Source organism: Populus trichocarpa, chromosome 12 (genome assembly GCF_000002775.5).
Source record: "Populus trichocarpa isolate Nisqually-1 chromosome 12, P.trichocarpa_v4.1, whole genome shotgun sequence".
NCBI lineage: Eukaryota > Viridiplantae > Streptophyta > Magnoliopsida > Malpighiales > Salicaceae > Populus > Populus trichocarpa.
The window spans coordinates 2,395,096-2,411,698 of record NC_037296.2 but is presented as its reverse complement, the minus strand read 5'-3'; the positions used below and the strand labels follow the sequence as shown (position 1 = coordinate 2,411,698).

The 16,603-nt window shown below is 34.2% G+C and overlaps 2 protein-coding genes across 2 annotated transcripts; one reads left to right on the top strand and one right to left on the bottom strand.

Moving 5' to 3' along the window:
• Positions 1-4,134: 4,134 nt before the first annotated feature.
• LOC7464318 (6-phosphogluconolactonase 3, chloroplastic) lies at positions 4,135-6,151 on the bottom strand. Its single transcript, XM_002317779.4, has 3 exons — positions 5,645-6,151; positions 5,393-5,528; positions 4,135-4,869 (listed from the first exon to the last, which is right to left on the bottom strand). Exons 1-3 carry the CDS (start codon positions 6,010-6,012, stop codon positions 4,405-4,407), a joined length of 969 nt encoding a protein of 322 aa, XP_002317815.3. The 5' UTR covers positions 6,013-6,151; the 3' UTR covers positions 4,135-4,404.
• A 1,855-nt stretch (positions 6,152-8,006) lies between these two features.
• LOC7464317 (ubiquitin-60S ribosomal protein L40) lies at positions 8,007-9,860 on the top strand. Its single transcript, XM_002318434.4, has 5 exons — positions 8,007-8,175; positions 8,302-8,388; positions 8,927-9,029; positions 9,389-9,455; positions 9,575-9,860. The coding sequence occupies exons 1-5, from the start codon at positions 8,073-8,075 to the stop codon at positions 9,599-9,601; spliced, it is 387 nt and encodes a 128-aa protein (XP_002318470.1). The 5' UTR covers positions 8,007-8,072; the 3' UTR covers positions 9,602-9,860.
• Positions 9,861-16,603: the final 6,743 nt, after the last annotated feature.

The following is a 16,603-nucleotide window of genomic DNA, read 5'->3' as shown; positions in this document are numbered from 1 at the left end:
AACAATTTAAAAAACAATTATAATCTTAAATAATATCTACTTTTATGTGATGTCTAAGAGATTAACAACATTCATGCCACAAATACCGTATAAAAATCATAATTATTAAATCTTATATAAAGTGAATTTGTTGTAAATTGAATAAGTTAATTTATATTTTTTTATAAAAAAACAAATTATCTAGACAAAAATAAAGTTGGATAAGATAGAATCGGCCGGGCCGGGCCGGTCGAATCTTATAGCTAGCCTAAAATGTTTGGCAAAACCTTAAATTCCGGCAATTTCACTAGTATATAGCTCCCTCGCCATTATTGCATCGGCAAAGTTAATGCAACGTTTCACTTGGATTATGCTCCACACTTCCACTTGCTCATAGAAAAAGAAAGAAGGTATTTTCCACTTGAGTACCTTCTTCAATGGTGTTGTTTAAGCTTGAGATTCAAGTTAAAGCTTGATTGATTTGTTAATTTAATATTAAATGAGCAAGTCAATGATGAGGATGAGTGAGGCTTAAGACGTAATTAAGAGATTCAACTCCTTCACTAATTACCATCAAGGACCAAGGCACGCCCACACAGCAATTTGCCCCTATCTCCCGCTAGGTCAACTAATTAACATGATCATTAAGGCTTGGAGACCCTTTTCAATGGAGAAGGAAAAGAGGTCAAATACAGTCAAAATGGATTTGATTAGGCGACAATGATCATGATTATGTCCTGGTAGTGGATCTTCCCTTGGATATGTAAGAATCCGTTAAGTAAAGTGCTTGCTTTGCAGCCCCCCCTCCCCTCGAACATGGAAAAAAGGAAAAGAGAAGAGAAGTGCTTGCTTTTTTCTTCGGCTAGCATCTTGTGCTAAGTCAAAAGTTCTGTAGAGGAACCACATTTTTGTGCTGAAAATTGTGAGGAGGTGTTTCTAGTTGTAGCTAAAGTTTCACACAAATGCTCAAGGCTTGGCTTCTAGGGTGTTTGGATTCTTGTTTGAAATAGAGTTTTTTTTAATTGTTTTAACTATACCAATAATCTTTGTGATTAATCTACTATAAATGAACTAGACAGGAAATTCCAAATAGTAAAATACTAGTTGTGATGGTCAAAATGTTAGGAAGTAGGAGCGAGAGTATTGATTCAAATGATTCAGTTTAGATTCAAAAATTTAACTAAATTGATTTATTTTTTTAAAATTTTGATTCAAGCGTTTTTAGGAACATAGTTGTGGTTGTTTTTTAAAGTGTTTTTCACTCAGAAGTGTATTAAAATAATATATTTTTTATTTTTTAAAAATTATTTTTGATATCAGCTCATCAAAATGATCTAAAAACACCAAAAAATAATTAATTTGAAACAAAAAAGAAAATAAAAAATTTCAAATTTTTTCAAAAACTTTTTGAAACGCAAAAACAAAGAGGGTAAAATTAACCAAACACAACTTAATAGTTAGGTTAGATTTTATTTTTTAAAAATCTAAATAAATCCAATTTAATTCATGGACATTTTAGTTACGATGTCCCTGACAAATTTTAACTTAATGGGACTTTAGTTTTTAGTGGATTTGTTTTATTCGGTTTAATTTACATCGGTTTGGTTTTTTCAAATTGTATTTTGTTTTTTAGTTCAATTTTTTCAGTTCTGGTTTTTCAAATCAAATCAAAACTAAACTAAATTCATTTAATTTTCTAATTCAAATTATCCAAAAATAAAAATTAAAAATTAAAAAAACTATCCAATTCAGTTAATTTCGAATTCGTTCTTACATATATTTCAAATAATGCAGTTAAATTAGAGTTCATGAACAAGCCCGTGGTTCTTGGCAGTGGGGTTTTAATTGTTGAACTGATAGCAACCAACCTTAGCTAGGCTAAAAGGAAAGATTCACAAATCTTAGCTTGTGGAAGAGGAAACCAGAGGAAGGAGACTAAGAGCAGTCAACAAAGTCAGGCGCAATGATTTTGGACTAAGAAAAGCACGAAAAAGAGAAAAAGAAACCACAGAAAAAGATCGATGAGAGATTAGACAGCAACTGAAGTGTAGATGACAATAATCTTTTCGTTGTTAGTTGGTTAGTGATCTCACTCCGTTTTCTCTCAATTTCATCCCTTTGAAATTCATTTTATCAATTTCATGCCCGATGTTTTATATGTTTTTCAATTGGATCCTTTCATTTGAAGCTGGCACAGTTGTTTGACGAAAACAAAGGCCAAAATCTCTTCAAAATGGCATGTTTAATTGTATAAAATAATAGAAAACACGCCTGTTAATATCCTGGAAGTCAAGATTATTAAAAAAATATCTAAAAATGTATCCATTTGATGCCTTTTTAAGAGAAAAACAAATCAAAATGTATCAATTTGATCCCTGAATAATTATGCTAGGGATCTAATTGGAAATTGGTGGACAATTAGAGATTAATCTGAAGTTTCCCTTTTGTTTTCCCTTAGAAATTCGAAATCTAATAATAATGAAATCGAGATCGAGTGAGACAACAAGCAATCGGGAGGGACAAAGAGGCTATAGCTCACCAAACTTTTACTTTTCCTTTCTGTTCTTTCCCCCCTCTCCTCTCCCTAACCATTTACTTTCTTACATTTTGGGCCTCGAAAAAGAAGTGGAATTCCAAGACAAGGGAATGATCATACAGGCATGTGTTGGCAGAGGCAGCAAGCAATTGTAGACAAAAACATGAACATGAAAGAAATATCTTGCATGCATGGAGATGAGCTGTTCTCCGCATGCTCATTATTGATCATCTTTAACGTTGTCCATCAAATGTTGGGCCTTACACAGATCTAGCACTGTGCCCTGCACTTTCCACCTTTTGTCAATCATCTTTAACAATCATGAAAGAGATCAGGAGAATAAACGAGAGACCCAGAGGGAGCCATGAGACAATTACAGCAGATTATAATGGGGTCACATAAACTCTGCCCACCGTTAGATCAATCGTTAGATTGGATCTTAAAACTATACATACATATATCCTCATGCTAGTTTACAAGTCAACCAAAATAAAGTTACTATTTTCCTTTCATATTGACGCATTCAAATAAATAAGATAATATTTGCCAGTTTGGTTACTATACTGAGACAAAAGAAAAATAAAATAATTATCAGGGTGTAATTCTACTAGTCAGGTTTTAGATTTGTTTTTTAAAGATCACCAGTTCAAGTCCCACAAATCTCAGGGAGACTGAAGGCTTGCATGATCATTAACTTCAAGTCCATAAAATTAATCGAGGTACGCGCAAATTAGCCTGGATACTCACATGAATTAAAAAAAAAAAAAAAGACAGGATACAGACCACCCACTAGCCCTATCCCTTGGAGTTTTTCTAGGACTGGTGTGGAAGACCCATCGCGTAACACTAATTTCACAGCATAATTGTTCATCTATCAACGTGCCTTGCTTGTATGTACTTAGCTTCCATTAGCAGTCTACAAGGGTGATGCCAGCTGCTTATAGAGATCTGCTAACAGTACTGATGGTATTGAATTATCTTCGGAAAACTTGGAGGGGGAGGGAAGGAAATTTTCACCTTCTTTCTTTGCATATCTGAGGGGGAATAAAGGAAAGGTCTCGGAGGGATGCATGGCTATTAACCATGTGTATCTTTCTTGACAGAGAATTGAATTTCCATGGCAGACTTGATATTAAATTTTTATTTTGGCGATCAAGAAGGCTAACCTCATTCCTACTAGCTTGTCACAAAGATTAGATTACAATATCCAGTGGAAGATCTACTCATCAATGTCAACCGCAAAGATGAAAGACAAGAAAGCTAGTGGCTATAAGGTGAACTCATAAAGTTAGTGGAACATTTAACTCCCGCAGCTTTGTCCAAAAACCACTTCAATTCAGCTTCTGGTGTAACCATTTGAACAGCAGCAACGCAGGATTTTGAGTCTTTCCCGATGCCTTGTGCACTGCAGCAACTTCACCAGGTTTTGTTGAGTCCCTAATGTGAGTAATCCATTTCTCATTTTCCTTGACAAGTGGATACCAAGGGAGCAGAGAAGCAACATGTCCATCCCATCCCTAGAAGCATGAGATCAAACTTTGGGAATCTAGTCGCTGATGATTTGGCGAAAGAGAAGTAACTTCCACTTAATTAAAGAATAACATGAACTCAACAGGAACTATAGGATCAAGAAGCTGAATATTAAAAATCTGTGAAACTACAAGCGAGGTTGTATCTGCAAAAATGATTCTCTTTAAAAATGCTACTTAACGACATTCCGTATAACACAAGTCTTTCCATTGATCAAATACAAGAAGAAAACTCAATCCTCAACTATCACTGAGATTACAACATCGAGTGGCACATCTACTGATCAACAACGCAGCAGAAAACAACCACGCTACTGGTAACTCTTATTTGGATGAACTTGTAAGGCTACATTTGCGCTCCTACAGCTTTGAAGCTGCATCTTTGTCCAAAAACCACTTCAACTCTCCTTCAGGTGAAACCATTTGAACAGGAAACACGTCAGAGTTTTGACTCTTTCCCAATGCTGTCTGCACTACGCTAGCTTTACCAGCACCGCATACCACAAGAGCGATATATGAAGATGAATTGATGACAGGGAAGGTAAATGTAATTCTCCCAGGAGGTGGTTTTGGGGAATTTGTGATGTGAGTAACCCATTTCTGATTTTCCTGGAGGAGCGGGTGGCCAGGGAACAGAGAGGCTACATGTCCATCTGGGCCCATGCCCACAAGCATGAGATCAAACTTTGGGAACCCACTCACTGAAGATTTATTTATCACACCAGTATGAACCAAATGTTTGAGACAAGTTTCATAATCATCGGCAGCACCCTCAGATGACAGTGCATCGTTGATGGCATAGACATTACCAGGGGGAATTGGTACCTGCCAAGAATTAAAGGAGCAAAAAGAAAGAAAAAGGTTTTACCTTGTGATTGAATATTACAAGACTATAAACTAAAATAGAAAATGAAATATCATTAAGAAAAAGATGTAGGCTTCATGTATTAAATCACAAGAAACACTTATAGTAGATCAATTTTTAACATACATGACTTCTTATATGAGATTTGAATCGCTACGCTGAGACCACTTCATCATAATTTGCAAAGCTATTGAACCCATACATTACTTGTAGATGCAGCTTGAATTCTTCAATGGCCTCGCCGTACATTGTTTGTTTAGACCTGCCTAGTGATAGAGCTTCATTTTTTTTCATGTGTCAAAGTAAATAAATGTTGAAAAAGCAATTTTCACTTTCATGGGCAAAGCAAAAAAAAAGTCCACAGTTTCTTCTATTTATTATGCTCAGATTCCTTGAACAATGTGGGCCTAAATCATTGCCAGTAGACATCCAAGAACACAGCTAAACAGACTACAATATTACTAAGAAGAAAGAGTTGCATACCTTTGAAAGAAAACCGTCAAAAGCAAGTTTGTAGTTACTGTCAGGATGATCTTTAGGAACAACTCTCTCATCCACCCAAAAGACATGCCATTTCGACCAATCTATTGAATCCACATAAGGTGCCTCCACTAATTTCCTGAACCCCACAACAAAAAATGACAAACCAACAAAACCCATCATCATGAATCCAATAATGAACAAAAAAATATGAGCTTGACTGATTTGATCAAGCTAGACTGCAGTGACAAATACCTGAGGGACTTGATGAGAGAACCACCAGACACAACAACAGTGAAAGACCCTCTTTCTTTGGCAAATTTATCAGATAAATCAGCTGTGTATTTTGCAAGAGACACAGCCAGTTCGTCTTCTGTATCAAACACTTCCACAACCTTCTTGTTTTTCTGGTCAACGGTGGTGATCCCAGAAGAAGCCATGGACGATGCCTTTGTTGTTGTTGCTGCTGTTCTTCTTGATATCTTTAAAGCAGAACTGATCGAGCAATTGAGTTTCTTGAAATTCAACGATACCTGAGGTAGATGGGTTATAGAAATGGAAAAGGGTCTGCACAGTTTAGGCAGGGAAGTGGAGAAAGTGAGAGATGAAGCAGCAGTAGCCATGGAAAGAGGGAGAGATTTATTTATAGCCGTTTGATCCTTTGAAGCACCGGTGATTCTTCTGTTGATCAGGGATAAATGGTACGTGAAGGAGAGATTTTGGGGTTTTGGGTTTCTTTGATGAGGTGGCGTTACAAACTATGCTGATAGAGTCACACGTGTACTAGAGCATGGAGTGGGTCCCACTAAGACAGTTTTGGAAGCTGTGATTGGTTGTTTCTCTTTCAAGTACACACAGACAGGAACCTTGTAACTGATATAACCCTTCCAAGATCTCCGAAAGACCAAAACCTCGCCAAAAAAGAAAAAGAAAAAGAATTATTCCTTAATGATTTGGGTCCAGTGAGTTGCAGTTGATTATAAGCAATTTTTTTTTAAAAAAAAAGAAGATTTCAAAATATACACAATTTATATTTTATAGTAATGATAATGTCATAGTTATTAAACTCCATCGAGAAATTCACTCCACACAAAATCCGAACAGCAGATTAAGAGGATTTGCATAATAAAAAAAAAGATAATATTTCAAATTTTTTTTTAATAAAACGAACGTTCTGGGAAGAAAAAGAAAACGTATTTTAAGGATTATAGTCAATTACAAGCAGCAACAGCGAAGGGCACTTTTCCATCTTGCATATTCCAATTAATTGATTAATATAAACACAATTCAAGCACTTCCAAAGGGAAAAATAAATTAGGTAGATCATTCGCCGTGGTCATAAAATGTCGAAGGTTGAAGGTCAGTGAGGATTGAAGAGCTGAAGGGAACTTGTGATGAGATAATCTGTGTGTGGTGCCTCCTGATTAAGGGGATTAAGGATTCATATCATTGATTTATAAAGGTGTTGTTTTTAGATAAAAAAAAAAACCATTCTTTATATATTATTCAAATCACAAATTAATTTATTGAATCACTTGAGTTTAATCATATTATTTCTTTTTATAATTCAAAAACAAATCTAACTTGAACTCGACTCTAAATTAATGTGTAATTAAATTGATCTACTTCATCAAATTTAATGCTCTTCTTTATACTTTATGATTTTGACATTTCCATCCATAATAATTTATTAATTTATTAAGTTTGATAATTACTCGAGTTTAATTATGTCATTATTTTTTATAATTAAAAAAATTCTAATTTTAACTGGATTTTAAATTAACGAGTAATTAGATTGATTTATTTCATCAAGTTTAGTAATACTCATCTTTGTACTTTATGATTTTGACTTTCCATCCATAATACTCCATTAAGTTTGATTAAAATTGTTAATATATCCTTAAAAAAGTTATTAAATTTGAAGAAAATAACAAAATTTTAAGTTTTATTATTATTGTCATTGCTAAATTTATTTTTTTATACATGTGGAGACAAGTTTCATTATATTAGATCTTGTAAGAGCCCCACATATTAAGATTTATTATCATTTTTAGTAAGAGTTTTTTGTTTTTGTATTTTAAAAGTGTTTTTGAAAAAAATTATTTTTAATTTTTTATTTGCTTCAAATTATTTTTTTGGTGTTTTCAAATCATTTTAATATGCTGATATAAAAAATAAATTTAAAAAAATAAAAAAATATATTATTTTGATATATTTTTAAGCGAAAAACACTTTAAATAGTAATCATTACTATAATACCAAATAAATTCTAAATAATATAAAAATTCTTTCCAAAATTAATTCTTAAAAAGTCTTTTATCTTCAAAGCGAATCTTATTTCCATATTGCACAAATTTAATATGATTTTTTAAAAAACAAATTGAAAAATATTTTATTTTATATAACCAGAATTATTAGCAAAGATTATTGCTAATCTTGCAAGAACTAAATATTAAATATTTTCATAAAAACATTACATAACAAATTTGACTTTGAGAAATACAAGAATTAATTAAACTTTAATGACATTTAAAAAAAAGAAGAAGAAAATAACTATAATCCTATTCTGGTTTAGTAATCCCACAATCCTCAAAAACAAACACCGCCTAAAAACACAAGAGAAACCCTAGCTGTCTCACTATATAAAAAAGCAAGCTCAAATGGAGGCCTTACTCTTGGCACAATGCAGATCTTTGTGAAAACCCTAACTGGCAAAACCATCACTCTTGAGGTCGAATCTAGTGATACTATTGACAATGTTAAAGCCAAAATCCAGGACAAGGAAGGTATTAGTTCATCTATTTGTCAAGACATTACCTCTCTCAGTTTTTTTTTTTTTGAAGTGGGGTTTGTGTTTGATATTTGGAGATGAAGATCTGATGGTTGTGATTTTTTGTGTGGGTGTTTATCAGGGATTCCTCCTGACCAGCAGAGGCTGATCTTTGCTGGCAAGCAGCTGGAAGATGGACGTACCCTTGCTGATTACAATATCCAGAAGGGTTAGTTTCTTGTAAAGATTCTCCTTTTTTTTTGTTTGGTCTGGTTTAAAAGTTTGAGTCGAATTGAGTTTTTGCTTTAGCTCAATTATGGTAGAATGAAATTTTTGTGATTCAAAGGGTGATTTGTTGTCGAGTTTTGATTGTCTTGATGATATTATGGATAAATTTAATGGTAAAAGATGTAGTGGTCGATTGGATTTTGTTTTAATTTTTGTGCTCTAAAGAGTGGTGTTTTGTTGAGTAATTAGGATTATTATAGTTTTATTTAGAGTGTAAATGATTAAAATAAAAAAATTTCATATCTTTGATAAATAACATTGAAATATATGCTTATTTCTGTTCTATTTTGAATTTATACTTGCAAAGAAACAAAAATTACCACATCCTTTTTAAGTTTGGATGTGAGTTTTAGAAAGCTTTTAATCTGTTTATCTCTGATTATTTCCCTTTGTTTGGTGATCAATCAAGCAGAGTGTGGATATCTAGTCTTGAATCGTGTAATGGTTATCTTATTTGAATTCCCTGTGTATTTTTGCAGAGTCAACACTTCATCTGGTTCTGAGGCTTCGTGGTGGAATTATCGAGCCATCTTTGATGGCATTGGCCAGGAAATATAACCAGGAAAAGATGATCTGCCGCAAGTAAGTCCATCTTAATTTCTTTGATGGCTTTTTTGTGTTTAGGATTACTGTAATCAGATGTTGCTTGACTGAATTTGAAGTTGCCAGTTCCTTTAAATTATGTTCTCAATTTTTATATTTTGAAGTTAAAATGAATGTGCTGTCTTGTTTAAGAAGATGAAGACATTGTCTGTGAAGCATTTGACACGGTTCTGCATTGTCCTTTTGTTGATTCATATAAATGGACATGGATTTTGTATAGCAAGTTTATATTTGAAGCAGGTGTTCAATATTTTCATTTAGAACTTGATGAAATCAATTTGTTTGTGATTTACTATGCAATGCATGGCACTTAAAAATGGTGAATGATTTGGTTTCAGATGCTATGCACGCCTGCATCCTCGTGCTGTCAACTGCAGGAAGAAGAAGTGCGGCCACAGCAATCAGGTTGAACATCTTATCTCACCACATTTGTCAATTGTCATTATGCTTATATTTTACTATTATACAGCTAAACTCATCTTATTTTGTAAATTAATTTAAACATCTCATTTCTTGTGCTGCAGCTGAGGCCAAAGAAGAAGATTAAGTAGACTGTTTATCAGGTGGCGGAGTTCCAGTACTTCCTATTAGGTTATGGGATGCTTAGTATCTGGTTATGTCGAACATTTTGCTGGTTAGGGTTTTAAGACTTCGATGGCTGCAGTTTGAAATTGCAATGTTTTATGATCATGTTGTTATTTTGCTATAGAATACTTTAACAACGCCATCTTTATTCTGAATGCTTGCTTCAAACTCAACGCAATATTTTCATGTCCTTTATAATGGTTATCAGTGAGACCTTGATAATGATATGGACAAGTGACTTCCATGGCTGGATCCTAAGTTGATGTCCAGTGTGTTGAATATAAGGTCAAGTATGAGATGCAGCTTCAAAACAACTCAATGTTATTGTTGCACCAAGTTTCCCACAACTCACATCAGCGTTTTGCTGCGTATAACAGAGTATTTCAACCCCAGGATTCCAGTCTCTGTTGATACCATGTTGAAATCTTATAACAGAGCATTCCAATGTTTGAACTCCACGGATTTCAAAATGTTGGCATTGATTTTAATGAAGAACAGCTACAGATGTTTATGAATGTTTAATTGAGTAGTTGGTAAAATGAATCAATTAATATTGTTTGAAGATATCCAAGTTGAATGGCCAAAACTTTCTAAAATAATAAGTTGTCTTGTTATTCAATGCAATAAACCTTCTCTCTTCGGCTCTCTCCTGTTCTCTCCATGCAGCAACTTTTGTGCACTCTATCAGACCCCTCTGTTTCCTTTTTTGTTTTTCTCCAAAAATTTAGAGTGTTACTTTGCTTCTAAATAACTAGAAAAATAGTAGAGTAGCATCGGACCTCAAGAGCCAAGCCATTCATTGGAAGTTTCCCTAATGATGTGATTTTAAGACCATCATGACACGTTAGCTCTACCTATCCTCGGAGGTAAAATACCAGACCACCATATGATGTAACAGGAAGCTTTTCAAGAATATATGAGGCCGTGATGAATCGAGGACTTGCAGCTCATCCCTTTCATTTCATGAATCATCAAAATTATCAGACCACCATTCTAAGTTTAATTCACGGAGCCATCGCATTTCTTTAGATTTGCAAGCTCTGCATTTTTTTTTTGTGTTCACCGGTCTGTAAGATGAGAGAAGCTTGATAATTGTTTAGAATTTTAATATTTTCTGTAAAAATAGATCTAAATTAAGGAAGATAAATTTAACCTGAGAAAAATAAATTTAACCTAATTTGATTTTAAGTTTTTGAATTATTTTTTGTATATTTTAAGTTAATCAATTGATTTATGAGTATTCTACAAGATGTTTTTAGGTTGATATGAATTAAAAATCATTGAGTATCTGAAACATTACGCAACCCTTCAACAAGTAGCTTCCTTTGGTGATGTGAAAATGAGGTAGAACTTGTAGTAGATACCTTTATATATTAGATTAATGAACATTTTCAAATTAGATGTGGGAGTTTTTATTTTGAAATTTTCTTTATTTTCTTGTTATTTTTGGATTCTTTTCCTAATTAAATTGAAATAATTATCCAATTATTTTCTCTCTCAGTTTGCTAGTGGAGGAATATGCTTTCATATGGATGATATCACAGTAAACGATGCAGAAGAATGCACCTCTGTTCGCCATTCAACATTCACTTCTCGCTCGTTTGACATCTGCCAAAGGTTTAATGTCTTCAATAAAATAAAGAGTTTGCGGACGTTCTTGGTATTGCCAGAAGGAGCTGGATCAGCTTGCTACACGTCAAGAAACATGGTGTTGTATGGCTTGGTGTCGTAAATCTTAGTGCATATTTATTGGAAGTTGAGTGCAAGTTTGCGTGTGCTAAACATACTGAAAGAAATTAAAGAGATTAAGAGAAAAACATTAATGCCAAGATGGAGAGAGAGGGAGAGAAAGCAGTGGACTTGAAACAGGAGAATTGATGGAAATTTCACGTCTCCAAGGGAAGCTACTTGCTGAAGGGTTGCATAATGTTTCAAATATCATTTTGATGATTCGTGAATTGAAAGGGATGAGCTGTAAGTACTCGATTCATTACGGCCTCATCGCAGTCTCGAAAAGCCTTCTGTTACATCATATGTTGGTACGGTGTTTCCTCCATGGATACGAGATCCTGCTTTCACTAAAATGGTAGGCTAAAGATTTTTTACTGTCTTAAAGTCACATCATTACCATCATTGGGGAAACTTTCATTACTTCGACGCTTGAGCGTAAATGGCTTGGATGAGGTGAAAGAAGCGTCTGCAGAGACTAATTCAACTCTAGAGATTCTTATGATTGCAGATATGCCAGGGTGAGAGGAATGGACTTGGCGATAATGCAGGGGAAGAATCTCCCAAAAACACAGTCTAACATCGCACAGAGAATTGGTAATCCATAAAATCCCAAAAGTAGTGACCTTTCCAGAAAGAGCAGGATTGCCATACACCCTCAAACACCTTCAAATTATAGGATGAGAGTCTCTAGAGTCGTTGCCGAATGGAATGATGTGTGGACACAATAGCAATCAATGCCTTCATGAAGCATTGGACATTTATGGCTGTCAAGAAGTGGTCTTGATGAACACAGATAGGAAGTCCTAACCACAGGTATCTGACATCCATATCCAGGGGGTCCAGCACCTCTCCTCTCTTAAATCTTTGTGAATTTCTTACTGTCCCAAAATCCAATTATTTCCAAAAGAGGGCTCCCCTCGCACACTTGGACTCCTGTATGTCAGTAATTGTCCACTTCTGGAAAACGGTGCAAAAAGAGTTGCCGAGTTCAGGATTCAGCCATTTGGCAGATTGACTAATTTTGATGTGCCTCAACATCTTGTGGACAGATACAGGGATTTCAAAGTCCTAAACCCCAAGTACATAACTTGCTCTCTGGTAATATTCCAGTGCCCACAGTTCTAAAAATCCAGACCAGCCATTAAATAGACATAGTGGACATGATAGGCTATCGAATAGGTAAATACTACAAGCAATTTCGAAGTACTTCCATACTCGATCTGTACCATACATATAACTGGTGTTTCTCCATTGTTGACTACAGGCTCACCCGACGCAGTGTTGCATATACATAGCCTGAAGAGCTTATGTTGTGATATAACAGGTGCATTTCTTACACCGGTTATGAGTAGAAGTTTTTCTCTTGATCCACTTCTTCTCTGTTTTGAGAGGCACATAAGCTTTTTCCTTTTCAAATTTCATCATAGTGATGTATCAATTTTTCCACTCCCCAGTAGCACATGCAGTTTTGGCCCATCTGTTTTTCTCCTCTTCAGCTCGTGATCAGAGGAGACAGCTGGCCTGATCATCCTTGGATCCAATTCTGCCAAACTGCAGAAACTTGAGGACGGGAAGAATCTGCTGCATCAAAATTTATTCGGTATATCTCGAACCACGAAAAACCTTGTGATTAGTCCCTTTTGGATTTCCTCAGTATTTCATTGACAAATGGACTAATAGGTGGCCTTTTCAACTCCGAGTTCTCTCTTCTCTTGATATTCATCCTTGATAGCTTAGCTGAATCTTATGTTTTCTTTCAAATTTTCTCATGCCTTGTGAATGCCTCTGAGAATTCTAGCAAGTTGTTAGTTCGATTAATTTTCAACTTTTGTTTGTCATAAAAGGTTTGATACTAGTAAAGCAGTCTCCAATCAGCAGGCCGTGAGTTTTCAAATCAATTGGTCAGATATAACGTCCTCAAAATATGAAAAACTTTAGCTTCTCAGGTCTTATGTCCTCATGTATTGCAAGAATGTAGAGCCCGAGCCAACCTGGGACTAGGAACAGGGCAGCCGGCACCAAACTGGGAGGAAGACTCACCTCAATTCCATACTTCAGCACATTCATTCTCTTCCTGATTTGGCTTCTATGGAAGAGAGAGCTTTTCTGTAGGAGGAAAAACTTTTCAAACGGACAACCTCTTTTAGGAATCAGATAACTGGACATGTCCTGACCTTTTGATTGGAACTCAAGAAGGTAGGGATAGGTTCATAACAGTTTCCGAAAGTGTTTGGTATTTTATTTCTTACTTTTTGCTTGAAAGAATGTTCAATGCACCTTGGCTATCATGCCGGATAGCATCCCATACAAAAACTTTAATTAAAATTTTTATTATTTAATTTTTTTTTTTAACAAAACTTAATATTATAGCTCTTGCATATATACTAAAAAAAATATCCCAAACAAAACTAAGAAAACAATAAAAAAAATTATAAATCAAATACTAAAAAAAAATTCTTGATCAACTAGGAATATATGTAAATCCCAAATAATTTTAACCTGATTTAACAGTTAGATAAAAAAATTATGTAGGTTAACATGAAAAAAATCTCCTACATTATATAGTTTTACTTCCTCGTCTAACAAGGAATTTACTTGAAAATAACTAATAAAGATAAAGCCTAATCTAATCTAAGATATAAACTAACATAATTCTAATTAGAACTCATAACTCCTCAACTCAGAGAACTAGTTTTGCCAGGTCGAGTTGATGACTTCAATGCTGTTTCCGCCACATATAAAGCTCTTAAATCTATACTTCTCTTCTCCTTTTTCCTTGGAAAAAACTTCCTTTTCTTCCTTTCCAGTTTACACAAGAAAATTGTCTCTGGTTGCTGACTTATAGCTGCCGAAATTCCTCCTCCCGCAAGGACTCCTTGCACCGACCTAGCTGCTGGGATTTCTGCTGCTGCCGATTCTTGGCTGCTGTTCCCTTTTCTGCTGTTTTCTGGTCTACCTGGGTCCTCATTAGCTTCTCCTGGCATGGAAGGTCTTAAATAAACTAAAGTTTAAAAGCTGCTCAGAATACAAATAAACTAGTGTAGGTGCCAGCAAGTTTGCTGGTTAACTCACTTGGGCTACCTTCTGTTGGGTAGCTCCAAGGCTCAACGAGCCTCTTAAGGAACCATAGTAAGTAACAAATGGCCCAGTAGACAGATTCTGAACTTTCCTACACAGTGAATTGTGCTCTGCAAATTGTGCAGATTTTATATATATAATATTCCTTTAAGCTTCTATCAACCAACGGATTTTATGATCTGCATCCAGGGAGTTAGAGAAGCAATGCAGCTTAACTCAATTCTGTAAACATAGACATGATCTTCATGCATCAAGGTGTGTTTGTGTTCCATCATGTTTTATTCTTACAAGCTTAATGGTCTAAAGCAGCAAGGCTGAAGAGTTTTGGCATTTAGTTTCTTCCGGATATTAAGAAATTATCAAAAAATTATCTTAATCTAATAGCTGAAACTGTTAGGTAATGTCTCATAATATGATTTATATTATTCTTTAACATATTTCTTTAAAGAAAAGTTATTTGAGCTTGAAATTTGCACAGACCCATATTATCTTGTGTTTAATTTTTATCAAATAAATAGGGATGATGAGATTCGAACTTGTAATCGCTTGGTTATTAAAGTTTCGATACTATACCAAAGAACCATCTCAATCCAATAACTTAAACTATTAGGTGAGATCTTATAATATAATTTATATTATTTTCTAATAAAAACATTTATGTTTTATATTTCAGCATTGCTTCTTTATAATTTTAGTTACAAGAGAGACTTTTTATACGATCATTCAGGAAAGTCAGACTTATCTTCTCTGATATCACGAAAAGCAACAAGAAATGCCCCTTCTTATTCCTCTTGGTGATAAACTGACAATAATGTTGCCTCCCATGTCAGATTAAGAAAGGTTAGGAGAAGAGGCTTGAAGGTTGTCAAATTCATGTAAACAAAGCCTAGAGGAAACTTCAGACGGGCTGATTTGCTTTTAATGCTCAATGGTCTAAAGCCAGCAAGGGTGCAAGTCATTTTAACTAGCCAAACCAGTGCAGAAAACTGCAACTTCTAACCTTAATGTTCAATATATGTAAACGTTCTGGAATTGTACTCTGGTTCATCACAGTTCAAACTGTTCATCATGAAAAATTGTGGATACATTAAGCCACTTAGATCATCTTTACGACAAGAAAACTGAATTCCCGCCTTCAAAGACGACTCATGATAACAGGCCCTGGTCATATGCATGGAATATAATGGGAATGAATTGTGTAATGATTTAAATGACTTAAATACCTTTAAAATTAAAAAAGATTAAACTAAGGTTTAGAGGCTTTTCTTTTTTCTGGAACAGTTAAAAGACTTAATAATCGTTACATAATAAAGATATAAATTCGGGTCTCGGGATGTTTTCATCCTTTCAATTTAGCTTTGCTAATTTAAATGTAACTTAGACCCCGTTTGGCTCTGCGGCTGCGATTGTATTTTATTTAAAACGTAGTTGCAGCCGTTTGGTTAAAAAAAAAAAAGCATACTGTTTATTGGATTCCATCTCTTTTCTGCGTTGGAAACGCAGTATTTGAAAAGCAAGAATTCCTTGCTTTTTTTGTACTGTTCACGTTAATTACACTGTTCAATAAACAGTACAATTAACATGAACAATGTATAGTGATGCACTGTTCATGTGAACAGTGCAAGAGAATTGCACTGTTCACTTAAAAATATAGTGAACAGTGCAATTCTCTTGCACTGTGTGGACACTTTTTTTTTAGTGTGTTAATTTTTTTTTAGTGTGTTAATTTTTTTAACATTTTTTTTTTAAAAAACTAGTTTAGAGTGAATTTTATACATGATAATATTTTATCTAATTTTATTACACGCTAAAAAATTATGAAAACTGTAGTTTTTGTCGGATGTATTTCGTACGTAATGGAATTATAGATGGTTTCATGGAATAATAAAAAATATTTTATATAAAGTATGATTTATTTCATGATATAATAGCAATAGTTAAATCCACAATATTTAAATTAAAAATCATCAATATTAATATATATATTTTTAAATTATTTTATAACCTCAATTTCAAAAGTATTCTTAACCAAACACATTAAAACTACTTTTTCTTCAACTTCAATTTCAACCACAGTTTTAACCAAACATCTATTTTTTCAAACCAACCTCAACTAAAAGTACTTTTTATAAAACAACTTTTTTCAAACCACAACCACA